Source organism: Enhydra lutris, unplaced genomic scaffold (genome assembly GCF_002288905.1).
Source record: "Enhydra lutris kenyoni isolate GAN:26980312 unplaced genomic scaffold, ASM228890v2 scaffoldscaffold3, whole genome shotgun sequence".
NCBI lineage: Eukaryota > Metazoa > Chordata > Mammalia > Carnivora > Mustelidae > Enhydra > Enhydra lutris.
The window spans coordinates 31,072,295-31,099,997 of NW_019154087.1; the positions used below are offsets into that span (position 1 = coordinate 31,072,295).

Here is a 27,703-nt window from a genome sequence, read left to right on the forward strand (position 1 = left end):
CATTACTCCTCAGAGCCAAAACCAGGACGCAATAAAACTTGTATGTCATGGTTATTATGTCTCACAAATGAGAAAAAAAATGTTACCAAAAAAAGTTACCAAGTTGATATTCCATTATCAGGTACAAGTATATGGTAAGGTTGAGGAAAAGACCTAAAATAACCACTGAATACAATCTCTGTGACACGTAACAGTGTATTCTAATTTCAGATTTACTTGTGTATTTTCCCAACTAGGCTCCCTCTCTGTTCTGGGCAACAAATACCTAGTACATAGTAGATGCTCAGTATTTACTGAATAAATGGGGCCTCTGCTTAGATTGTGGTAAATTATCATTCACCTAAAGGATGAATGTGAGTGAGTGAGTGTGTGTGTGTGTGTGTGTGTGTGTGTGTGTGTGTGAGAGAGAGAGAGAGAGAGAATGAGAATGAAAATCACTTATGTGCTTTTGTCTTCACCACCACAATATGGTTATGGAATAGTTTAGCTTTGCCTGTTTTTTGAACTTTATTTAAATGTAATCTCATTGCATTTATTCTTTTGTGCCTACCTTCTTATACTCAATATTACATGTGTGAAATTAATCCATTCTGTTACATGCTTCCTGATATATAATATTCACTGTATGAACCCATCTCAATTATTGGCCTATTCTTCTGAGTGTTACTTGGGTTGTTCCTAGGTTTGAGCTATTCTTTATAATACACAGATGGTACTGTTGGTTCACTGAATTTGCATAACTTCCACTTTCTCCATAATGACAAACAGGTTGCCAAAGCCAGTGTACACTCCCTCAAGCAGCATGTGAGTTCATTGTTCACTCCTCCACTACTACTTGGGTATTATTTTATTTTTAAGATTTAGGAAATCCGGTAGGTAAGGTTGAACCTGTTCCAGACTATACAAAAGCCAGGTCTTTGCTGGCAGTCTACTTTTCTGTACTTTCAATAAGGCAATTCATTTGGTATTGAGTGTAGATAGCATTACATGGGAAAACAAAAACAAAACCCAACCCATAACAGTTCAAGCAGAAAAGGAGAGAAAGAAACAGATAAATGCAGAGATACACAGATGTTAGAATTTGAAAGAAAAAAATGTAAAGACAGCTAAGTAGCTAGTAAAAGGTGCCTATCAAACCTATGTAAAAACACGACTAGGTGCAATTCTGGAACTTTCTTACATTCATGCTTTATAGAAAAGCCTTAAAATAACAACAGCAAATAAACTGTTGTTTTTTTTTTTAATCATTTCTATCATCACCAGATTTCCAAAAGAGGAGATAAGATCCAAGTATTTGAAAACACTGAGGAGGCAGAATGGTATTAGATGTAAAAGCAGCCTATAATCTGCAATAGCAAATTTTATCTAAAATTAATTTTTTACAATTTAAAAAGTCTATGATTAACATGCTGCTTCCACTTCTGTGATTTAAACATCACCTTTTTCATATTTCTTCTCAAATTCTCAGTATGAAATACAAATTTAAAAATCCATTTAAAGGGGCGCCTGGGTGGCTCAGTGGGTTGGGCTTCTGCCTTCAGCTCGGGTCATGATCTCAGGGTCCTGACTAAGCCTCGCATTGGGCTCTCTGCTCAGCGGGGAGCCTGCTTCCCCCTCTCCTTTGCCTGCCTCTCTGCCTATGTGATCTCTCTCTCTGTGTCAAATGAATAAATTTAAAAAAATATTCTCTAAAAAAAAAATCCATTTAAAAACTTATGCCTACATACATAATTGATATTAGTTTCCTCCCACCCTCTGATTATTTGTGTAACAAGGATCTTGGTTTCTTATGCATCCATTTGCTCAAATGTACTAGCCAAAGTAAGGATCCTTTGTGACATCAGGAGTGGTCACTGTGGTGATGACTATGATGCACACCTCAGAAAACGGTGACATGAGAAAAATAAACAGTAGGAGCTGATCACACAGTTCTCATCTAAATTTTGTTACAAATTACTACTGAGAAACATGAGAAAAATATGTATGTATGCAGATACTATTAAATAAATTAGCTTTCATGTTTTAAAAGAAATTGTATCAAATAAAAAGAGTTCACCTTTAACATTCTGAAAGGCCATAGGTTTGTGACCACCTTCCTCTCTGTTTTCTTTTTTTTCTTTGTTTTTTTTTAAGATTTTATTTATTTGACAGAGAGAGATCACAAGTGGGCAGAGAGGCAGGCAGAGAGAGAGAGAGAGAGAGAGAGAAGGAAGCAGGCTCCCCGCGGAGCAGAGAGCCTGACGCGGGACTCGATCCCAGGACCCTGAGATCACAACCTGAGCCAAAGGCAGAGGCCTAACCCACTGAGCCACCCAGGTGCCCCTCCTCTCTGTTTTCTATAAAAGCTTCTGCACATAATGATCTGCAAGAGCTAATTAATGATGCCGGCTGAACAAAGGCTGCACACAACACTACAGTAAGTGCTAGAGTGCTTTGTATAATTAAAAGTGGAACAGAGGATAAAGCTATAATGGCTTTTTAAGGTTACTGATGGCAAAAATGAAAGCTAAGGCATGGAGAAGATAAATACAAATGACTTATATTGTAAATGTATTTTAGAGATATTATGATAAGTGACCTAAGAATATAAATTATAAACTTTATTTTTCCCCTTTTTTCAACTCAGACTTTGCTTAAAGAGATCATGATTAAATACCAGCATTCTGAATTAAAACTTGGGAAATTTGAATTTTAAATCCATGTTCCCTCATTAAAGACACACAAAAAGGTATAATGGAATACTCTGCCCTTCATTTCATTAAGACAACAGCACTGTCTAGTATCGATTAAGAATCTAGTTTTGAGGACACCTGAGTGGCTCAGTTTGTTAAGCGACTGACTGCCTTCGGCTCAGGTCATGATCCTGGAGTCTCAGGATCGAGTCCCGCATCAGGCTCCCTGCTTGGCGGGGAGTCTGCTTCTCCCTCTGAACTCTTCCCTCTCATGCTCTCTTTCTCTCTCTCAAACAAATAAATAAAACCTTAAAAAAAAAAAAAGAATCTAGTTTTGGAGATTCACTTTGGAAGAGTTCTTTGGTATCTTCCCCTTCAAAACATTTTTAGAGTGTCCATGAACTTAACAAATATTAAGTCTAATCTATAACGGCTGTCCAAAATGCACGCTAAACAAAGAGTGGTTGATATGATAAAATCTGTTTCACATAAAATTAGTTAAAAGCTTAAAGAGGCACAGTATAGTAACACAAGTTGTACGTCCAACTCAGTCACTAATCCATTCAATGAGATCCATTTTGAGAGTGAAACATTTCTAAAACTCCTAGAGAATGTGTTTTTAATAACAATATTTAGAAACACAACAAGAATGAGCAAACTACACAATCTTTTCTTAAACTGAAAATTATAAGCCTCATAAGCATGAACAAAGTCTTAAACTGTGCTGCAGTATCTTTTCACATGTCCGTCACATCACCCATGAGGACCCACCCAGTCCCAACTTTCTAAAATCCCGCCCTTTCTCAACATCTGCATTCTTAACAGAAACCGTATTTCCTGCTCCACAGAGAAAAGAGAAGACACAATCTTCCTCACTTTTTCACCTTCCTTCTACTATTAGATGTAGGAGCATATGTATCCTTTTCCAAACACTTTTAGTATCCCCTGTTGTAATTTAAGTTCGGTTATAGCTAAGTAAAGATAAAGAAAATAAAGAGATTTATTTTCAAAATAAGGGAAAACTTTTACTCTTCAAGTAAAGAAAGCTGTAGACATGTCATAAGCTAAGGTCTCCAAGGAGCTGAATGCAAACAACATTTAATAATTAAATCCGAGGACTAGTCCTCGTTGAGAGAGGGAATCTGAATTTCTTTGTTACCGAAAATTTGAAATGTTAACTTGAGAATTTCAATAAAGGTAGAAGTTTTTAATATTAGAAAAACTGTATCACTGAAGTAATTTCCAGGTTGTAAGTTTTGTTAAGTTTGACCACAAGAAAGCCTCTTAATCTCTGTTGATGTGCTTCCTGCTCTGGAAAAGGGGGAAGCAGGGAAGAAGACTGCTGGGCTTCTTTTTAGCTCTGACACTCTCTTATTCATTTCTATTTCAACTTCTATTTCTACTCTGTGTTACGAATGCAGGAAGTGCTAGTATATGCTGTGTTTGGTTTTGTTTTTAATGTATTAAAAAAAAAACCTCAAATCTTGCTATTTTAACTTTCCAATCATTAATCATTATAATTCAGGCACTTATTTTTATTTTCCCCAAGTAACTATTACTAGAAACTATAAGGACTTATGGTAAATAAATGAAACATTCTTTTTACAAGCTAAGCTGGAAAGCTGAGACCTGGCTTTTTTCCTGCTGAGTTCTGAAAAATTATACTGTTAAGAAATAATAATTTTTGAAGTGCTCTTTCTTGGTGAACACAAAGGTGATTCAGAGTAGATGCTTAAAGTCAAAACAATTATAACTTAAGTCCTTACTAGAGTTAGTTTGCAAAAAGCAATGGCATTAAAAAGATGCCATGATAAAATTTATTTTAATGAAGTTCCACATTGCTTTTCTTCAAAATCCACTGCTATGCCACTTTTAAACTCTAAGACTAAATATTTTATTATGATAGAATCTGAACACATGTAAATATATTCTGAACAAGGATTTGAGAACAATAGGCAACATAAATTAGACTCTTAAATGCAGGGATGCAAATACTAGTCAGAGTCTTCTTAGTCAATATCAAACTATAACTAGAGACTAGATTTTAAACTTCAAAGAGCCCATTAGCTCTCAGTGAATGCCAGCCACATGTGTTACAAAATTCAGATGTCTTAGAAAGCTAAATGAACAATATTACTGAAAATCCCAAACTACCCTATTACTGCACTAAGGAAATGACTGAATTTCCTAATTTTACCAGAACTCTATGTAAACAATGGTCCAAATAAGCAGCAAATGGGATAGTTTATAAATATTTTTATTAAATATGACTTTTAAAAGGTTAGCTGCTTTTCTCAAATTTACCTGAATTGAAAAGGAATCAAATATCAAAATTCTTCCTAGAAAGTTAAATTCATGACACAAAGATATACTCATGAGTGTATTTTTAGTTTGCCTTTCAAATTCAGTAGTTTAATATCATTACCTGTTTGAGATAATGTTACTGATTTAGGAATATGCTTTTGAGATACAGACATTATTCCTGCTTATTATGGGTTAAATTGTGTTCCTCCAAAATATATGTTCAAATCCTAACCCCCAGGACCTCAGACTGTGACCTTATTTGGAAATAGGGTCACTGCAGATGTGAACAGATAAGATGAAGTCATGCTAGAATAAGGTGGGTCCTTAATGCAATATGGCTAGTATTCTTTTTTTTTTTTTAAGATTTTATTTATTTGACAGAGAGAGAGAAAGATTACAAGTGGGTCGGCAGAGAGAGGGGGAGAAGCAGGCTCTGTGCAGAGCAGAGAGCCCAATGCGGGGCTCAATCCCAGGACTCCGAAATCATGACCTGAGCCGAAGGCAGAGGCTTAACCCACTGAGCCACCCAGGTGCTCCATGGCTAGTATCCTTTTAAGAGGAGAGAGATGCAGAGAGGAGAATGCCTTGGGAACATACAGAAACACAAAGGGAGAAGAGAGCATGATGTAAAGACAAAAGACGAGAATGGCATTTACTGCCACAAGCCAAGGAACTCTTGAGGACACCAGAAGCTAGGAAAGACAAAAAAAGGCCTCTTTGCATAGAGATTTCAGAGGGAGCACAGCCCTGCTGACACCCTGATTTTGGAATTACAGCCTCCACAACTACAATACAATAAATTTCTGTTGCTTTAGGCCATCCAGTTTGTGGTATTTTATTATAGCATTCATAGAAAACTAATACACTTTTCCACATAAACAATGTGGAATATTCAAGCTTCATACCAAAAAAAGTATTTGACATTTAAGTAACCCTTTACTATATATTCAGTTTTTATACATTTCACTGAAATTATGATTTCACAGATCACTAACAATATATTTCAAGTATAAGATTTTAATTAAATTGTCAGTATACCTGTGCAAACTGTGATACTAGCACATCCAAAGGAAAATTAGTTATTTCCTCATTATTTAATCTTACTGTCTTTGAAATTTTTTTCCATTTAGCATCAAAACGTTTAGAACTGGGTTTTTACCCTGTGGACTAATAGTAATAATGATGGAGACTCCGCAAGGTGCTTGTGAACAAGTCTACTGTTGGAAGAGGAATAGGAATATGGAGGGAATCCCTTTGTGGTACATGCATACCACATTTGGTATATGCATACCACCTTTAGGCATGCATAGATGGCTGAAGAGAAAGCCAGAATACCAACTACCCCTATCTAAGCACAAGGTCAGAGGAGCCCATTACTAAGAGAGTTTGAAGACTACTGCACTGAAATAAAGTTAGCAACAGCAAAGTGTAAACCCAGTTCAACGTCTGACTAGATTGGCGGAACCTCCAACCTATATTAACTGCCTGAAATAAAAGGAAATGTGCTTACTTCTGGGGATTAAATACTGTTAATTTCAGTCTCTACTGTTTTTCTATACACAATGTCCAGCACTCAATAAAAAAATTAAGAGATATATTAAAAAAGAGAAGAAAAAATAACCCACTATCAAAAAATAAACCAATTAGCAGAATGAGACTCATAGGTGGCCTACATGTTAGAAATATCAAATAGGACCTTAAAATAACTGTGATTAATATATTAAAGGATCTAATGGAAAATGTAAATAATATTCATGAACAGATTTAGAATTTTGCTGAGAAATGGAAACTTCAGACTTAAATGGTGATGCTACAAATGAAAAACACAATATTAAAGGTGAACAATTAATTCAAGAGGTTGTGAACAGTAGACTCAAGAAAACCAAAGACTCGGTAAATGCAGATCAAAGGAAATTATAAAAACTAAAACACAAGGAAACAAAACGAGTAAGGGGAAAACCTAAATCACCTAAGAACTGAAAGAAAATAGCAAACAATCTAATGTAAGTGTAACTGGAATCCCAGAAGAGACAGAGAACAGGGTAGGAGAAATACTTAAAGAATGAATGCCTAAGAAATTTCTCAAAATAATGAAAGACATCCTGCTACAAATCTATGAGGCTTAAGGAATCCCAAACAAAACAAACAATAAAAACAAAAAACAGTCAAGTTGCTGGGGAAAAAAAAAAAAAAGACTCTCTTGAAGGCAGCCAGGGTGAGGGGTAGAAGGGTGGGAACTACTTTGGGGATAGCAAAAATAAGAAAAACAGTTGATATCCCATCTAAACTATTCAAGCTAGAAGACAATGGAATGATACCTATAAAATACTGATACAGTGCTTTAAAACCTTTTTTTTTTAAACTGTCAACCCAGAATTTTTTATCCAGTGAAAGTATCTTCAATAGTTAGGCTGAAGTAAAGAATTTTTCAAACAAATAAAAGCTGAGAGAATTCACTGACAGCAAATCTGTTATGCAAAAAAATGGTCACAAGAGTTTTTTAGGCAAAAGGGTGTACAATACTAAAAATCTGTATCTACCCAAAGAAATGAAGAACACTGAAAATGACAAAAATGACAGTAAATATTAAAAAGCTTTCCTCCTATATGTAAAGATAATAAACTCTCTCAAGTAAAAAGAACAATGTACTGAGGGGTTTCTAATATAATGGAAAAACAAAGTGTGTAACAATAATAGCACAAGGTGTAAGAAGGAAGAATTAGAAGTATACAGTTATAAGGCTGTTAAACTATATGCAGTTTGATATAGTATTTGAAGGTAAACTGTGGTAAGTTAAAGATGTGTATTGCAAACCACAAGGCAACCACTAAAAAACTTAAACAAGGTACAGCTAATAAACTAATAAAGGGAAAAATAAAGACTACCTAATTTTTCCAAAAGAAATCAGAATAAGATGGTAGAAAGAATAATGAAGAGTTCAAAAAAATCAGAAGACAACTAGCAATATTTCAAGCCAAGCCAACCACACAAAAGTCACTTTAAATACATATGGTCTAAATCTCCCACTTAGAAGGTAGAGATATATTAAATAAAAAGCAAGATCCAACTATGCTATCTACAAATAACCCACTTTGAATATAAATGTATTCAGATAAAAAATGAAGAAATGATAAAATATTCATTATGCAAACACTAATCAAGGGAAATTTGCATCTATATAGTCAGACATAGCAGACACAGAACAAGCAGTATTACCAGGGATAAAGTAGGACATTATACAATGTTAAGAAGAAACGACAATCCTAAATAGACCTTCAATATTTACAAAATAAAAACACATAGCTAGAGAGATTAGCACATTCAATTATAGAATTGGTGCTTATTAAATGTTAATTTAGCCTTTGCATCAGGCACAGTGGATAAAAACAGAGATTTAAGAAGGCCTTTCTTTCATAGAGTTTCTATTCCCATGAGGAAAAAAGCAGTAGTAAACAGAATAAAAGTTTCAGTACAGTTTTTACAGGGTGCTATGGAAGCACAGAGAAGGTATATGTCTTCTGGAGGAACAGATGATGGAAAATGAGAAAGGTGGTTTACATAAGACTTCACAGAAATTAAATGTTCATGTCCATGATAAACATAAGTGTAGTTACCTATAAATTATGAATTCATAGTAAGATTTATACAGTAAAATTAAGTGCTTTCTCTAGCTCACCTGTAATATAATTATTATTTAATAGGACTAATAATTCTTAAAGTACTGACTAATCACATATATTACATAATCACTTTGAGGTGTTTCAAAAACTTTGACCAAATTAGCATTAATTCTCCTGTCTTTATTTATCAACGTTTTGGGGGGTACCTATGATTCTTCATAAACTTGAGCTATAACTAATTCATAGTCATGGAGAAAAAGTATGAAGGAAAATATTTAAGCAGTAAACAAAATTTAGTTTTTAGAGTATAATGGAAGCACAAATTAATTAGTTTTACATGAAAGGGTTAGAAAAAGGTCCATGGTCATGTTTTCTAGAATGTCTTTCAAGACATCTATTTTGTGTATAAAAAGGAAAAAAAAGTGTACTTCTGTGTTTAGATCCTGATTCCTTTCCTTATTTACTGAGGAAAATTTATGTAAAATAAACTACAGACTTAAAGTATATAACCGATGAGTTTCAACAGTTCTGTATACCCTAGAAACCACTAATCAATATATCAAATATTTTACCACAATCAAAAGATTTCTCAATGAGATACCACCTCACACCAGTCAGAATGACTAAAATTAAGTCAGGAAATGACAGATGCTGGCGAGGATGTGGAGAAAAGGGAACCCTCCTATACTGCTGGAGGGAATGCAAGCTGGTACAGCCACTCTGGAAAACAGCATGGAGGTTCCTCAAAAAGTTGAAAATAGAGCTACCCTATGACCCAGCAATTGCACTACTGGGTATTTACCCTAAAGATACAAATGTAGTGATCCAAAGGGGCATGTGCACCTCAATGTTTGTATTAGCAATGTCCACAACAGCCAAACTATGGAAAAAAACTAGGTGTCCATCAACAGATGAATGGATAAAGCAGATGTGGTATATATATACAACAGAATACTATGCAGCCATCAAAAGAAATGAAATCTTGCCATTTGCAACGACGTGGATAGAACTAGAGGGTATTATGCTTAGCGAAATAGTCAATCAGTCAATCAGAGAAAGACAATTATCATATGATCTCCCTGATATGAGGAATTGAGAGGCAATGTGGGGGGTTTGGGGGGTAGGGAAGGAAAAAATGAAACAAGATGGGACTCGGAGGGAGACAAACCATAAGAGACTCTTAATCTCACAAAACAAACTGAGGGTTGCTGGGGGCAAGGGGGTATGGAGAGGGTGGTTGGGTTATGGACATTGGGGAGGGTATGTGCTATGGTGAGTGCTATGAAATGTGTAAACGTGGGGATTCACAGACCTGTACCCCAGGGGCTAATAATACATTATATATTAATAAAAAAAAATAAAAAGATTCCTCAAGTTTCTCTCTCTCTCTCTCTTTTTTTTTTTAAGACTTTATTTGAGAGAGAGAGTGAAATAGTCCTCAAGTCTCTTTACAAGACATCTCTCCCTCCACCTCTGGCCTCAGACAAACAACGTTTTCTGTCAGTATAGATTATTTTGCACTGTGTGTGTGTACATACATATATTAGATATAAATACATATATACATCGATTAATGTATTATGTATTCTTTCAGGTCTAACACTCTTTTAGCTCAGCTTAATGATTTGGAGATTCATCCACAGGGTCAGGTATATAAGTGGTTTAATCTTTACTGCTAAAGAGTATTCCACTGTATGGATATATGACTATTTTTTAAAGATTTTATTCTCTATCACTATTTTTTTTTACTCCATTTACCTATATTCATAGACATTTGTATTGTTTCTAGTTTGGGGCTACTGTGAATACAGCTGCACTGAATGCTGACACACAAGTACTTGGGTAAATACCCAGAAATGGAATAGTTGAATCATATGGTATTTGTTTATGAATGTATCACTATTGAACACTATTATTTAAAAGAAGAATGTGATGTGCCACTTAAAAGTTCTATTTAAGACATTTGCAAATACTAGGGGTGCCTGGGTGTCTCAGTCATTAAGCGTCTGCCTTCAGCTCAGGTCATGATCCCATGGTCCTGGGATTGAGCCCGGTGCTGGGTTCCCTGCTTGGCAGGAAGCCTGCTTCTCCCTCTCCCACTCCCCCTGCTTGTATTCCTTCTCTCACTGTGTCTCTCTCTGTCAAATAAATAAATAAAATCTTTAAAAGAGAGAGAGAGAGAAATTTTCAAATACTGTAAAAACTGACAATCTTAAAAGAAAACACAATTAAGCATTCTTGAGCATATAGGAGACACTTTAAGTACTCATCAAATTGAAGTGAAACTCTGGCTGCTTCATAACTAGGTAAGCACAGGGCTTCTCCTTCTCCAACATCAATTTGGCCACTACAAAGAAGCACCAGCCCCATTCTACAAAACTGCTTTTCATGTATAACTTTTCTAATTAATTTTATAACAAATAATCATCCAAATCACAAAATGAGAAAAAATGTCAGGGTGAAAAGAAGTAAGTCTTGATTAAAAAAAAAACTAGAAATAATAGAAATTATGTCATGACAATTCAGAAATCTGAAGAAGAAAAATACAATCATATCTTCATGTAAGAATAATAGTACAGCTCCCACTCTCAGAAATTATTAAATATTTTCACCTGGAGGCTTGGTGGTCAATCAATTTTAACATCAAGTTACTTTTTAAAAAATGGCCTATGATTTTCATTCAGTAATGGTTTCCTGCAATATATACCAATCTGGAAAAAAAGACTTGGCATATCTCCATTTCTTTCTTTTCTTTATTATAAAGCACTATGTAATACTGACCTGATCTAATAAAGGTTAAGTGATACAAATGACATATATTAAATACTTGTTAACTGACCTATACCATATTACGTGGAATAAAGAGAAAAAACAACTATCACCTTGTAGTCACTCAAATGACAAGCTGTTCAATTGAAAGAACCTGTTTCTGTGCTTTTATCTTCTTATCACTGCTTATTTTAAGAAGGTTTTTTAGGTCACTGAAGAACTTTTTTTGCTGCTTACTTGACACATTACTAATGTTTTACTGCCTATTTGACACATTACTAAGATTTCACTTAAAACACAATATCAGAAAAAATGTTATGCTAGTGAGCTACTAAATGGAAAAGATCACTTTACAATGCCAATAAATTAGACAAATTTAAAAGGGTGTATCACCGTAAAAGTTGGACAAAATAGAATTTAAAATATTTGTTAAAACTATGCAAGATGTGTATAAATTCCTTTCTGTCATTCTTTATCCCATGAATGGAAGAATTTATTCAGGACATTAAAGACTATATAATTTTAATTTTCATCATCTAAATACCTTGTATACAGAAGAAATAGTATGAAGCAATAGATATTTATCTGACAACTTGAAGTGGATAGCCATGTTTGTCTAGTTGGTTTATTGAGAATAAAACTCTCAGATTGTTATCTGGTTTCCTTAGTTTTACTAAGAATCCTGATCAAATACAATGTCTTATATTTCCCAGTGAATAAACAGGGAAGTTAGTATTTTAGACTTTTAGACTCATCTACATTTACAGAAAAGGACAAACATAAAGGATCAAATATGATGATAAAGCATGTTTATGAACACATAATACTTTTTATATAATGTTTTCAAATTCGGGAAAACTAATGAGCTTTTTCCATCATCATTTGGTTCTGCTCCATCTTCTTTCAATTAGGCAGTATATTTTTGTGATTTATAAGAAATTAAACAAAATGCTGGTTTAGGATTAGCTTTGCACAGAATTCTTAGAGCATATTCCTAAATCTGCAGTTCTAAGAGCTGAAACATTAATACTAAAGCATAGATGTATTTAATGATGTACGTATTTATGAAAGTGGTAACTTCCTCAAATACAGTACTTATACAAACAGTGAACCACAAACATGGATTTTAGTTCAGCACTATCCTGAAAAGTCACTTGAATTCTCAGACCTCAGTTTTCTTACCTGTAAAATTTGGAAGGGGTGGAGTAGAAGACTTAATTCTAAAAGTCTCTTCTATTTAAAAAATTATGAATTCTAGGTGTCTTTACTCCCTAAGCTTTCTAATTTCTCATGGTTCCTTGAATCTACACCACCTACCCAAGTGTAATTTGAACATGTTGCTAAATGCAAGAAATCCTTTAAACTTTTTGGGTGTTTATCCCCAAAATGTACACAAACATAAAGATAGAGAAATCACCCACTTGTCATTTCCTCTTGCCTATCTCTCTACCAAGAACTCAGACTTATTACTGCCCCCAAGAAAGCAAAATAGGTAGCAATAACAACAAAAGTCAGAAAAACATAAAAAAAAAAATCTGTGCTCTTTCCTATATGAGTAAACTGCCCTAACCTCTGTCCAGCTACTCAAGCCCTAAATCTAGAAATTACTCTTGATTTCTTTTACTCTCTCTCCTGATTCATCCACCACCACAAATACTTCTTGATTTCTGCTGTCCTCCATCATCCTCACTACCATAGCCCTAATCCAAGTCACTATTATCTCTTGCCTGGACTACTACAAAAGCCTTCTAATTGGTCTCCATGCTTCCATCTTCATTCTCAACCTCCAATCTTCTCAATCCACTTTCCATACAGCTCCAAGAATGATGTTTTTAAAATCTGAATCAGATTCCCTCTCATAAATTCCTATTACTTTAGAATGACCCACAGGTTCTCTATGATCTAGGTCTTGCTTATTTCTTCCACATTTTTGCAGAATACTCTTTCTGTATACAACATCTCCTTTAACTTGATCTCTTTTCTGTTCTTTAAACATACCAAGTTCTTTACTCACTTAGGGCTTTGTAATTGCTCTACTTCTAAAGGAATATTCTTCCCTTTCTCTTCAAATAGTTCATTCTCATTTTTCACACCTCAGCTCAAAGAACATCCTGGAGACAACTTTCTTCACCTTCTGATACACTCCATTTCATCATCTTGTTTATTCCCTTGATACCAATGACCACAAAAGGTAAATATATATATATTTTTTTTAAGATTTTATTTATTTGACAGACAGATCACAAGTAGGCAGAGAGGCAGGCAGAGAGAGAGGGGGAAGCAGGCTCCCCGCAGAGCAGAGAGCCCGATGCAGGGCTTGATCCCAGGAACTTGGGATCATGACCTGAGCCGAAGGCAGAGGCTTTAACCCACTGAGCCATCCGGCGCCCCGGTAAATATATTCTTTTTGTAGTATTTACTTTTTTATTACTTATTTCCTCCAATGCAAGCCCTACAAGGATAGGGACTTCTTGCTATTATTTTCTCCTCCTCATCACTGGTACAGTGTCCTGAATACAGTGGGCTCAATCAATATTTGTTGATTAAAGTACCTGGGGTGTGTGTATACACACACACACACACATATAGAAATGAAAAAATACAAAGACAGAGTAAAAATTTCCAGGGATTTACTCATCATCACTACTGGAATAAAAACACTCAAATCATATGACCCATGGTGTATGTACTAAGACTTTGTATAGGCAGGAACATAAATATATATCTTCAATGACATAAAAGCATGTTTCTAATTCTAATATGGCTTAGTAGAATAAATCTTTTCCCGTGTCATACAGAAGGCTGATTAAAAGGACAGTTCAGCAGGTTAAAACTTTGTTTATTCAAATGTATTTTAAACATTCAAATGAAAAATGTGAACCCATTGATATCTTTTCTGAAATTTAGAAAGCAACTTATAAATGAACCAGGTGCAGGTAAAATGCATGAAAGATTAGATATAAAAGTAAAAGCTACAGGGACGCTGAGGTGGCTCAGTTGTTAAGCATTTGCCTTTGGCTCCCGTCACGATCCCAGGGTTCTGGGATAGAGTCCCACATCAGGCTCCCTGCTCAGTGGGGGAGCCTGCTTCTACCTCTCCCACTCCCGCTGCTTGTGTTCCCTCTTTGGCTGTGTCTCCTCTCTCTGTCAAATAAATAAATAAAATATTTAAAAAAAAAAAAAAGTAAAAGCTACAAATACTATACCAGTGAAATTACAAAAATGAGTCATAAAGAAAAAAACCACCATAATTGTTAAATACTCATACGTCAAAAAAGAAGCATAAAGTCTGCAACTTTGTGGCATAGTACTATATTCAAGGTTTTAAAAATTTGGTTTTATGCAGGTAAATTTCAAATAAATTTGTATATTTGCAGGTATAATGCAGGATCAGGAGGAAAGCACTAGTTCCACAGATGCTGTTCAAAATTAGGTCACAACATGTAATTTGATGGACACAGCTTTGGTGTGTCTGATGATAACTGTATTAATTTCTACAGCTCAACAGATTTCTCACATTAGTCAAAACTGCTTGATATTCCTTTTTTCAAAAGGTCTTTATATAACAGAACATCGATAAATCACCATACATTTGCTCAAAAAATTGCTGAAATTATTTTTTTATTTTTATATTTCTATATTATCGTTTTACTAGCAAAAGGCTGAATGTCTGCATATTATAACTAACTTATAAAATAATTTATCAAACTCAATTATTTCCATAATATGACTTCTGAACAGCCTTCAAGTTATAATATAAATAACTGAATGTTCCATGTTTTAAGTCCAAACCACTCAAGATCAAAATTCAACTTCATTCCAATTATTTTACATATAAAAGAGGCTTTTGTATCAAACTATTTCATACTTTAAAGTAATTATGCTAGATTATGGAAATGTATGTGTATATGTGTACATATGTATTTATAGTTACAATTTAAAATTTAATTTGAACTGATAGCAGTTTCTCAAAAGGCACAAACATTTATTCCACCCAGAAAGAAGAATGTGAGTTATTCACCTTCAAATAGTTATCTACCTTTTATATTCCCTCACAGCCAAAGGAAATATCCACAACATGTAGCAGGGACAACTGATTAGAAACAGAAAGTTCTTAATATTTCAGCTCAGTTACAAAGAAGAAAAACAGAAAAATTAAATAATAATTAAGAAGAGCAGAGGATAATGTGTGTTAACAGGGTTTCTATAAGCAGACTGAAAATTTTATATCTAATGTAGCTAACCTTTAACTTCATTTTTGACAGGTGAAATTAGGGTAGTAAGGGTTAAGGGGGAAAAGATTTAAGTAAAAATGAACAAAAATCTTATTTTTGAAGAATTTTGTAAATTAGACTTTCCCCACCCTATTTAAGGCTTCTTATTAGGAAAGGAAAATTCCAAAAGCCATTCAGGCTTTGATTCAGAAACTAGGAGGGAACTTGGTACCAAGGGACAAAAAAATTAATTTAGCAACCACAGGACTTCTCACTGAAATCAAGAAAAATCATGCAATATTTTTGCCATGTGCAACACTTTCTCATGTGCTGTCTCCACCTTTGTATCTATAAAACTGGTAACAACTACTTGAAAACAATTATTCCATCTCTTTTTAACAAGACAATCACATTTTTATAACACAGTAGTTGGAAACTAATATAGTACTGGAAAAAAGCAGCTGTGTGAAAAAAGTACCGTATTCTTTGCCCTGTAATTTTTATCAAGGTAAAAATTTATAGCATATTAGACTTTTAAATACCGTTCTAATAAACAAGCAGGATTTGAATGTTAACAATCAAGTATAAAAATGGAAAGATCATAATTCCTCAAAGTGTAAACTATCTGAAAGGTTACTTAAGTAACCATTTCTTAAACCTAGTGGACTACTTTGCAAGAACCAAAGTGATAATAAAGAGTCTAATCTTACTTCACATTTAATTCATTCTCTCTGATCCAGTCAGTATTTACATCCTACCTGGCCTACTATAATGGCTTCCTCTTCTCTGTCTCACTTCTCTTCCCACTCTGATCCAAAGTATATGCTTCTATGAAGCTGGAATACCTATCTGAAGTTATTTTTGGTGGTTCTTTCCTGTCCACACATCAAAGTACAAAATAACTCCTTAGCTTACATACATTTTAAGTGCACAACACACACTGACAAACAGATGCAGACATCTTTAACTGCAGTAAACCTCCACTACCATTTGGTTATTTAAACAATTCGATCTTCATGAATATTGATAACATGCCCCATAACCCCAATTCTGAACTTTTTCCCCACACCACAAGTTTCCTATTACTTTGCCACTGACTTTTATTAACAGATGGGTTTGACTTCTACTTTACTGGGAAGACGGGAGGCTAACCGACAAAACACTCTTCTGACTGTCCTCTTTACTATCTTAACACTTTTTTTTTATATGTCACCTATCTTCTGAGTTTTTTTAAGACAAAAATGTCCTTTTCTGTTCTAATAGCAGCCCTGTTTACCTGAGTTTGTGATTTTTTTCATCTATAATCCTTCTCTATCAATTAATTATTCCCTCTAAATTTACTTTGTCCTTGTCCACAGGGTCCTAGCCCAACAAATATGTTCCTGTCTCCAGTATGTTACTCACTCTCACAGTACTGCCCTTCCCTCAAACTAGTCATCTCTTCTTTTCTCATTAAACTTCTAGAAAGTTAATACTCTCCCTTCGTTTCCTCATTCCTTACCACAGCCCTTGAAATTTGACTTCTCTCTCCACACAGACTCAAAGATGTTTTTTAAAAACACGAATGTCCCTTTATCCAACCATCAAAATTCAGTATTTTTTTTTCTTGGCAGTACTTGACACTGTTTATCACCCAACTCTTTGGAATCCATGACAATAAACTTACTTTCCTTGAATCTTTCAGTGCTTCTTCACAAGCTCCTTCATTTCTTCTACACCCTAAACGTGGCTGTTCTCCTTTAAATGTTTCTTCTCTTCTCATGGGTCAATAATCACTCTTAAGTGCATGAATCCCAAAGCTCTGTCACCTGAATATGACAACAGCACTTCAAGTTCAATGCACCTCCAAACACACCCACCTAGATGGGATCTCACTATTTCTATGATTGGCGTTATCCTGATTCAAATTCTGGACTCAAAGACTCCTTCCTTCTTATCTGATATCTTCTTGGGTTCCATACATACCCTCTTCCTTCCTGTTCTCTTTCATTTGTTCTTTGAGCTTAAAAAGAAAAACTAGCCTTCTCACTGGTTATTCTTCATCTAGCCCACTGCCCAATGTTTTTTAAGCAAGAATGTGCATCAGAATAATTTAGGGAGCTTTTGCAAAACAGGTTGGATATACTGGTTCTAGCATATGGCTAAGAAAATGTATTTTGAAAAAGTTCCGTCAGTGTTTCAGATGCACACTTCTTGTTAAGTATGACTGCCTATCTTATAATGTATAACTCTTTCAAATTAACTTTGTCTATGGTATCAATTTGAGCATTTCATTCTTTTGCTGAAATACTTTCAATGGCTCCCCATTATATAAGCCCTTCCCCAATCTGGGCTCCAGACACATCTCTCCATTATGTTTATCTACCTTTTAAAATGCTTTTCTGTTTTCCTGAAAAACCATTTCCCTCTCTCCATAGGTCCAAATGTTATGCCAATTAAATGCTTTCTTCTTCATGGATACCACTGGAAGAGCTCAAACATAAATGAGCCCCCGCCTCCCCCTCCAAGATTTATATTATGTAACCTTTTACAGCATTTGTTAAATAGTGCCTTTTTTTTTTTAAAACATTCTATTTACTTGCTAGACAGAGATTACAAGTAGGCAGAGAGAGAGAAGGAAGCAGGCTCCCCGCTGAGCAGAGAGCCAGATGCAGGGCTCAATCCCAGGACCCTGAGATCATGACCGAAGGCAGGGGCTTAACCCACTGAGCAACCCAGGCGCCGCTAGTGCCTTGTTTTTTAACATTAATATACATGCTTCATTACCTTGATACACTACAACTTCTTTAAATATCAGAGACACACCTGGACAATAAAACAGAAGTGATTATCGGCAAAATCATATCCCCCTCACATCATTTGCATTAGTTTTCTAGAACAAGGGTAAATTATAAACTACTTAAAAGGCTGATACTAACTTATCAGAAATCTCACCTGAAGTAGAGACTTGTGGATGAACACACAAATTCTGAGACTAGAACTGCTACCGTCTAACCTATCACCATAGGTTACATAGAAGCCGGATGCTACTAGAGTTACTACTTGTTCATTACCTATTCTGATCAAAGTCCTGAGAGTATAAATTCCCTCTCCCTAAATCTTATTTTGGGACTGTCAATTTTTTTGTTGATTTTTTTCCTGAAAGTCAAATTTGAAGGGAGGAAAAAAGTTAGAGGCAATTGTATCCTCCATTTTAATAGCACAAACCCAGTTAAAAAAATTATTGCTATAGGTCATACTTTAAAAATTTTTATGTGTGTGTTTATGTACATAAATGTGTACTTATATACATGTAATATATATTTATGTATTTGTTCTCTCTCTGTTTGTGTGTCTCTGTGATATATTTCCCCCACACTCAAGTAGGGTTGAAAGAAGCAAGGTCATTTCCCATAGGAGAGAGAGCATGTATGCCTCCTGGATAAGTGGAGTTTTTTAAACTTTTAATTTTGAAATAATTAGAGGCACAAGGAAATTGCAAAAAAGCAGTACATGAAGGTCCCATGTACCCTCCATCCAGCTCACTCTAATGGTCACATTTACACAACTCTAATACAATATCCCAACCAGGAAACTGACACTGATACAACCTACAAGTCTTGTCAGATTTCATCAGTTTTTCTCTGCACTTATGTACACTTAAGTTCCTTGGAACACATGATTCCAAGCAACTTTATCACAGGTATAGATTCATGTAACCACCATCAATATGTGTTATTTGAAAATACTCACTTTCGCGCACATCAGAGCATATTTTTTAATCTCAGAAAATAGAACTTGGATATATTATTATACACAACACAGAAATTAAGCAGATACAATGAATACAAAGTAGAACTGTATTTTGGTTTAAAATAAATTAGAAAATATATTCATGTCCAAACTTCTCATTTTAAGTTGTATGCTTAAAGTTTACTAAAAAACAATACATTTGGGCTATTTGTCCAATTAAAACATAGTACTCAGTATTATTTCTTGGATTCTGTTGAAGATTTGGTACAAGACACAATCATATGGAGAATCTTGGGGCAATTTTTATACAGCCATGATTGAAAATGCTGCCTCTAATGTCAGCCAATATCCTTTGCATATTTTAAGAGGGATGTGTACACAGTCTAGGGAACTAATGATATCCTGGTGATAAATCCCTTTTAGTATTTGTCTCAACAGTTTTTGTTTGAATGAAGAACTAGACTATTTCTCCTTAGCACAAAATAAAAATTACTTAGCATAACAAGCTTTTTTTCCCCACCTTGGCTGCCAAGAAGCTCAAATTAGATTAGTGCTCATTATAGTCAATATATTATCCTTGATTCTTAGACTTATCTTTGCCTGTCTTTATAAGGTTTCTGGCCTTTATACCTTTATTTTAAATATCTTGGGTACATTAGTGTATATATTACACTATGTCATATAGCACACAGTCTTAGAAACAATGATGCATGGACTGAAAGTTTGTGACCCTCCAAAATTCATAAATGTTAATACCCTAACCCCTGATGTAATAATAGGAGGAAGTAATTAGGTCACAGAGGCAGAACCTTCATAATGGGATCTGTGCCTTTATAAGAGACAGTAGAGCTTCCTTCCTCTTTTTCTTCTCTTCTCTCTCTGCCATGTGAGGATACAATGAGAAGAAAGGTACGGGCAAGCCAGGAAGAGTGTCCTCACCAGATATTAAATCTACTGGCATCTTGATATTGGTTGGACTTCTCAGCTTCCAGAACTATGAGAAACAAATATTGGTTGTTTAAGCCACCCAGTGTATGGTAGTTTGTTATAGCAGCCTAACGAAGACAAACAATCATATATAAATGCTACATTTTCTTTGTATAGCAGCTCATAATTTATATTACTCATCTATAAATAAACCTGATTTCATCTATACAAGTCACTTTACCAATGATGAAACTGAAATTCAGAAAGATTAAATGACAATTTAGTGAAGGGTAGAACTGGAAATCTCATCAATCTAGAATATTTACCTTCTGGGGGGCATAGTAAAATCTCATTTATTTAGAATTACATTAATTTTAAAATAAACTACATGTCTTTTATAAGCAAGCACTATTTGCTTAATTTCTAAAAACAGCCCCAATTACTATTCCTATCATTTTTTTTAATCTGACCAAAACCCACATACTTAGTGTGTACGTTTAATGGTCAACAAATTGTGTTCCTTTGTGCATATTAGAGATGTCTTTAATGGCATGAAATTTTTTTAGAGCTTATAACAATGTTACAAAACAACATCTATTTCTAACTATATATTCAGGGTATCTTTTTTTCTTAAGATTTTATTTATTTGTCAGAGAGAGAGAGAGAGAGAGAGCGAGCGAGCACGTGCAAGCACATGCCAAGCAGGGAGAGCAGCAGTTAGAGGAAGAAGCAGGCTCCCTGCTGGTCAAGGAGCCTGACATAGCTTGATCCCAAGACCCTGGGGTCATACCTGAGCCGAAGGCAGATGCTTAACTGACTGAGCCACCCAGGTGTCCCTAGGATATCTTTATAATATTTTCATGTGATAATAGCCATAATTACTGTCTTTAAAAATAGCAGTAGCATATAGTTTTTTATTCTTACACAAAAATAGCAGTCACATAGTTTTTTATTCTTATATACACAATATACTTTGATAATATACCCATTCATATACAACAGATTAACCGTTAAAAGCTGAAGAATCTGATTTTTATACTTATTGGCTGATAATTGTTTTATTCTAAAACTGAATACTGAAAACTGGGGTAAACATATGAACCTGCAAAACTCTTTAATATAATTAAATACTTAACCTAATTTAGACCACTGAAATAAACATTTATTTTAAATGCCAGGCATAAACAGGTCTCTTTTAAATATAACTGTGGCAAATATACTTTGCTTACTTAGGCAATTTCAAAGCATGTCAGCATTATATTAATACACACTTATCTAACCAACTTACGCTACAAAATATTATAGAATTATTGCTAAATGTATTTTAGCATTTGCAACCAGAACAATGAATTCTTTATTTTTAATATAAAAACAGTGTAGCATTATTATAATCACTAATATACACACATACCCATGCATATATTTGGTACCCTTTCCAATTACACTTAAAGTCAATGAAAGAAACAATATTTATTTCACTTCATAAATACTGGCTTTGGCAAGCCCAATTATCTCCTCATTTTGAATATTTATTTATTCATCAATGAGCACAAATCCAATTATCTATGTAAGATGGCATATTATATAAGCTCCCTAAGTATCTTTCCAATAACAGTACCAATTATATAATAAGCATTATTTTTACTTTTTAAACAAGCATATTTGTTTAATTTTAATATATATTAAATGGATACTTATGTTTTATATATATATATATATTTTTTTTAAATTTTTTATAAACATATAATGTATTATTAGCCCCAGGGGTACAGGTCTGTGAATCGCCAGGTTTACACACTTCACAGCACTCACCACAGCCCATACCCTTCCCAATTATATTTAAATATATTAAATGTAGATGTATATTAATCTTTTTCTGGTATACAAAAGGCACAAATATTTAATTTTATCTAATCATTTTCTTCTAGCTCCTACTACATAACTTTGAACAAATATATCTAATATCAATTATTTCCTGACCTCAAGCAGTAACATCTGCAGAGAAAACTCAGTCTCCAACGACCAATTTATCCTTACAAATTATAAATACAACATGGGAATTTAACATGAAGCTCTTCAGTACCATAAGAACATTTAATTATATCAGCAATTCAAAATGTGCACATCTATTTAAACAAAACTAATCACTGAAAGGAGGGACTACTACAGAGATGGCCACATAGGGAGGAAAAAATAACTCATTTTTTAAAAATACCACCTTTGAGAGAAATGTATAATGAAACAGGCTGAAGGTATGCAATTCTGAAATTTAATACAACTTCTCTTTATTTAAAATTATATTCCCCAGTGTATCCCATCACAGCTTTGCTGATTCCCTCTAAATTGAAATACAATTTTTCTCTGATCATTGATTTAAAGGGTGTCAAACTTCTTATAAAAAGGGTTACTTGGCAAAGTTCAAGGCAAAAGAGCTATTTTAAAATGCTGCCTGTATCAAAAGTCTGTTTGGATACTTCGAAAGAGAAATCCATAAATGAAGTACTTTTCTTCTGTTCTTTTGGAAGAACAGAAAAAAGACCAGACATTTTAAATGAAAAATGTTCTCACCCAGTGATTCTTTCATCTCTATGCGCAAGAGAGAGACTGGGATTCAAAAAGTTCATCAGCAACAAAGCCTCACTCAGTCCCATGTAGGAGTTATATCAGCCTGCTACCTGATATTATGTAAGAGTTTCCTTCCATTCGGAAGAGTTCCTAAAATGGGTACTGTCAAAGGCAGTAAAACTATAAAACCCGACCTACTTTTTTCAAAAGATTTCCATGGATCTTATGGCAAGTATAATTCCTTTTACAGCTGGAGCTATCCTCCTTTCAAGTAAACTGCGTTGACTAAAATATACTAGCAACTGCTTCACTTTTTAAGGGTTAAAGTACAAATCCATAAAATATACACATATTTCTCAAATTTTTATCTCTAACAGTGAATGTCTCCTGGTGCTTTCCACATATATTGGCTTTTCTATCTATTGTAAGCCTAGTATCATTCTGAATAAGCTCACATTAAAAAAATTACCCATTTGGAGTACATTTATAAAATTTAAGTAAACAAATTAGTCTGATAGGAAAGTCTGATAAAACACAAATGTGAATTTTAAAACATATGTAATTTATAAGAAAAAGATTCCTTGTATTTGTAAAGCTGTCATGTGTAGTTTTCAGTCTTCGTTTTAAGAATGACGCATTACATTCTTGAGAGGGAAGAAGGTTAATTAATTAAAATGGAACCTATTCAATACTTTTTAAAAAGAGAAATTAATTTCTGGGTTCTTTCATAAACTCCCCATTGTCATAAAATATAATGAGAAATGCATTTCAAGTAAATTCTCAAATCAACCACACAGCATCATTATTTACAGATACAAAATGTCATCCTTATAATTCAAATAAAAGTGCTGTATTTTTCCTACAATTATTCTGAAATCATCAGTGAGAAGTTCACAGAGATTTAATTTCAAAGGAAAGGATAAATCATACAGACTTATGGAAATTATATGCACAAGATAGCATGGCACAATGAACACATTTTTTCACATGATTTACAGTAATAAATTACTCCTTATATTTATTCATTTTTTTTAATATTTATTCATTCTTAAGACTACTAACTTCATTTTCCTTAAGCAAGGCTTACAAGTATAAAAAATAGCCTGTACTTGTTATGCTTAATTTTCCACTTAACTATAGTTTACATTGAATTGAGTGAAAATGAAGTGGTTATAAATATTTATAAATAAATGAAACAAAAAAATTAACTTCACAGCCTAAAGCACATCCACAGACTTTATGTTGCATATCTCATAAGAACATAGCAAAAAGATATGATAAACACTGCAATAATGGACTTTAGTTTCATCAAAATGATAATCTTATTAACTACACATTTATTACCCTAACTTCAAGATTCCTTAGAGTACACAGGAAATAAAATTACTCTGTGCCCATAAAAATCACAGCAATATGAGACAAGAGATCACTATAAGTGTTTCTCCTATTGTTCCAAAACTAAGGGAAAGTCCAGGACAAAAGTACTCAAAACAGATATTTCCTATGGTTAAACAATGCATAATTTAAGAATAACTAACCAGAACAAGGATTAAAGAATACTTTAGACTTAAATTCTAGTAATATACACAGAAGGATAAGAATAAACATATTAATGATCAATGTTCTCCAAATACATGCCATCAATCTTTGACTATAACTCTGTAGAGTCTTTTTTAGCATATATTGTTAAAATTAATCATATAAAATGTATCTTAAATGGTTCACTCTTGAGAGCTAATATTATAATAAGCCATGATGTTCAAAAAAATCCTAAATATAAAAATGCAAACTCATAAAGTACTGGAATTCTGTAATTAATTCTGTAAATAAAGCTATCCTAGGATAAAAGGCACAGGAATGAAAGGAACAGTAGATAAATTTATAACCAGTACTGGGGACTAGAAGCTGTAAGCTAAAATTCATATTAAGACATCTATATCCTCAGATGTAATATATAATGTTCCAGAAAAAGTAAGAAAAGGAGAATAAATGAGGCTAGCCTTACCATTAATACTATAAATCATAACTGAAAAGTTATAGTTTCAGTCTTTTTTCTACGTTCTTTAATCATAAATAAGTATGTTCATGACCTTATTTTCAACCTGGCTTATATACAAAAATCACTTTTTGAAGCACTGCCTATTATAAAAGGGCTATGTCTTTTGTACATGAAATCAATGGGGAAAATAAACAGTAAGAGTTATCCTAGTTACATAAATAGAACTAAATTCCTAGGAGACTTTAAAGGTAAATATTAAAATATGTGTTTTTGGCTCAGAAAATATATACCTAAGGAAAACCCAAGATAAGGCTAATTAAACTGAATATACTCAAGATTTTTTTGTATTTTATTTATGTAAGTGTGGAGAGGAGAAGTAGAAAATTTTGTAATATGCCCATACCCAAGTTCTTGCTTTCTGTCTACCTGGCAGAGCAGTGTATTTTAGAAAGTGGTGAGGATGACAGTGTGACATTATGACAAATAGGAATGGAGTCAATGCAAATGCAGTAGGCCAATCTAGCTTTAGAGAAGATGATGGTTTTTATGAATGGATTTATTGAATTTCAAGTAATTAAAAATTTATTTGGGCAGACTTCGATACTTTAAAAAAACTGTGTTCGTCAGCATTCTCATTCAGAGACAGAACTTCGATAAAATCTAACTGAAAAGATAATATATATTTTTTCTAAAACTAAAAGTCCTAATTTCTTAGAAATTGACTTACTTTCCTCTGAAAGTATTATTTGTGATAGCAGAGGAAAAGAATTCATTTCCTTAACTTCTTAGTTAAGAATGCTATGGCCCAAATTTCCATTGGATCTGCTGAGAAAGCAGAGCTAAGTCATAACTGGCCCATGTTAGTATCTTAGCCTAAAAAAGACAGTGCTAACACTAAAATTGAAATCAGTTTCAAAACCATAATTCTTAAAAAAACGTTTTTAAGTGTATCATTGATATTTCAACACTTACGGCTATCGTAACATATGTTTCCTAGAGCCCTGCCCGTTTGAAGTAGCACTTCCTGGTCTTTGCTATTTAGCAGCTGCACCAGTGGTGAAATCAATCCGGCATCCACACATGGAATACGCATAAATTCTGAAAATAAGAGACATATGTAATTAAAAATCTAAAAATTCACAGTTTACATAATCATGTCCTTTAATAAAATATCTACCCACTCTTAAAGTGTTTAAGATGGCTTACCATCTGAAGGATACATTCTGTTCAAAAGTAACTCTACTAAATACTTAGTGAAATAAGTACACAAAATGAGTAGGGTCATATTTTTCTTTGTTGACAGTCTCTATCATAAACCCAAAAGATTTTTAATTAATTTTCAATTTTCATTATACCTAATTGATCACTATTTTCTTATAATAACGAATGTGCTTGGGAAGCAATATATGATGACAGGAACACTTGGCAATGTTCCTTCCGTGAGCCTGATAAAGTACTACAGTTATAAACTAAGCCATCAAATTGTACAAATTTTCACATGTTCTCTTTTTTTTCACTGTATGTTCTCTAAAAAGACAAAATATTTTTTAAAAGGTTTGAGTGTATCATTACAAATAATAGGTCCTTTTCAATTGCTAAGACCTGGTAGAATCATCTATTCCTTAATTCCTACTTTTTATTTTTATGGATCACTCACATCTGCTGTTATACCCATAAATTCATAGGTCTCAAATACCAAATGTTAAGTTTTCTTATACTTGTAACACATTTTTCATTGTCTCCCAATGATACCATCATAGTCATGATGATTAGACATAAACTTTTTTATAGTGTCTCATGATGGACTATTACAAAATTGAGGGATAATAATGATACCAATTAATGAAAGTTCTCCAAATAATCAATATTGGGACCATCATTTTGGACATCATGACATACTGTAAGTCAAGGAACTTAGTCAACACAGACCTAATTCCACATCCTATAACCCATCCTACTAAATTAAAAAATCATTGTCTTATCACTATTACTTTCAAGGGGGGGTCCACTCCTTAGTCTGTTCCACAAGTACCACCATAAGAAATCTTCCCTCTCTTTTTCTCCATTTTCAAATTCCTAGAGCACATCATATAAGGCTGTTATGTCTGAAACAACTTCTTTAACCCATAACATAGCTATGAGTCACAGAGGTATTCCTCTCTACCTAAACAAAGGACTGCATTCCTATTACATCTCTTACTTACTTACCATTGTATTATTGAAAACTCTCTATAATTTAAACTTCCAAGATTTAAGAAGTACTTCTTACTTCTAAAGCTAATATTTAAGTCTACTGTTGATGTTTTTTTTCTTTCTTTCTCTCTTTTTTTTTAAATCCCTATTGGGACTTTTTCCTATTAGGAAAATGAATTATGCTATAATTTCAAGAATTCAATGACCAGGGGCGCCTGGGTGGCTCAGTGGGTTAAAGCCTCTGCCTTCGGCTCAGGTCATGATCCCAGGGTCCTGGGATCGAGCCCCGCATCGGGCTCTCTGCTCGGCAGGGAGCCTGCTTCCTCTTCCCTCTCTCTCTGCCTGCCTCTCTGCCTACTTGTGATCTCTATCTGTCAAATAAAATAAATAAAATCTTAAAAAAAAAAAAAAGAATTCAATGACCATCTTCTATAGGGGATGACATATCAATCTACTTGTCTACCTCTTAAGTTAATGATCTCCTTGGGACCTTTATATATTTCAAATCTTAAAATAACATGTCACCAACTCAAATTAATCAACTTGAAGACAGATATTCATTATCTTTTCTACCTTTCCCTATGCCTAGTTTCCAACAGTGAAATAACTACTAAACTACTAAAATCAGAAATTTAGAAATAGTCTGATTTGCACTCTTATTTCACTCTTATTTCATAAATTTCATTTCCTTTGGACACTTATTTCTCT

General features: G+C 33.8%; 1 protein-coding gene across 1 annotated transcript in view; it reads right to left on the reverse strand.

The window, feature by feature from the left end:
* Window positions 1-27,703, reverse strand: part of LOC111154458 (Rap1 GTPase-GDP dissociation stimulator 1) — a 153,906-nt gene that overhangs the window by 59,243 nt on the left and 66,960 nt on the right. The window contains exon 4 of the mRNA XM_022514067.1: window positions 25,775-25,900. Coding sequence (XP_022369775.1) covers window positions 25,775-25,900 — 126 coding nt within the window. The remainder of the gene's footprint in view (window positions 1-25,774; window positions 25,901-27,703) is intronic.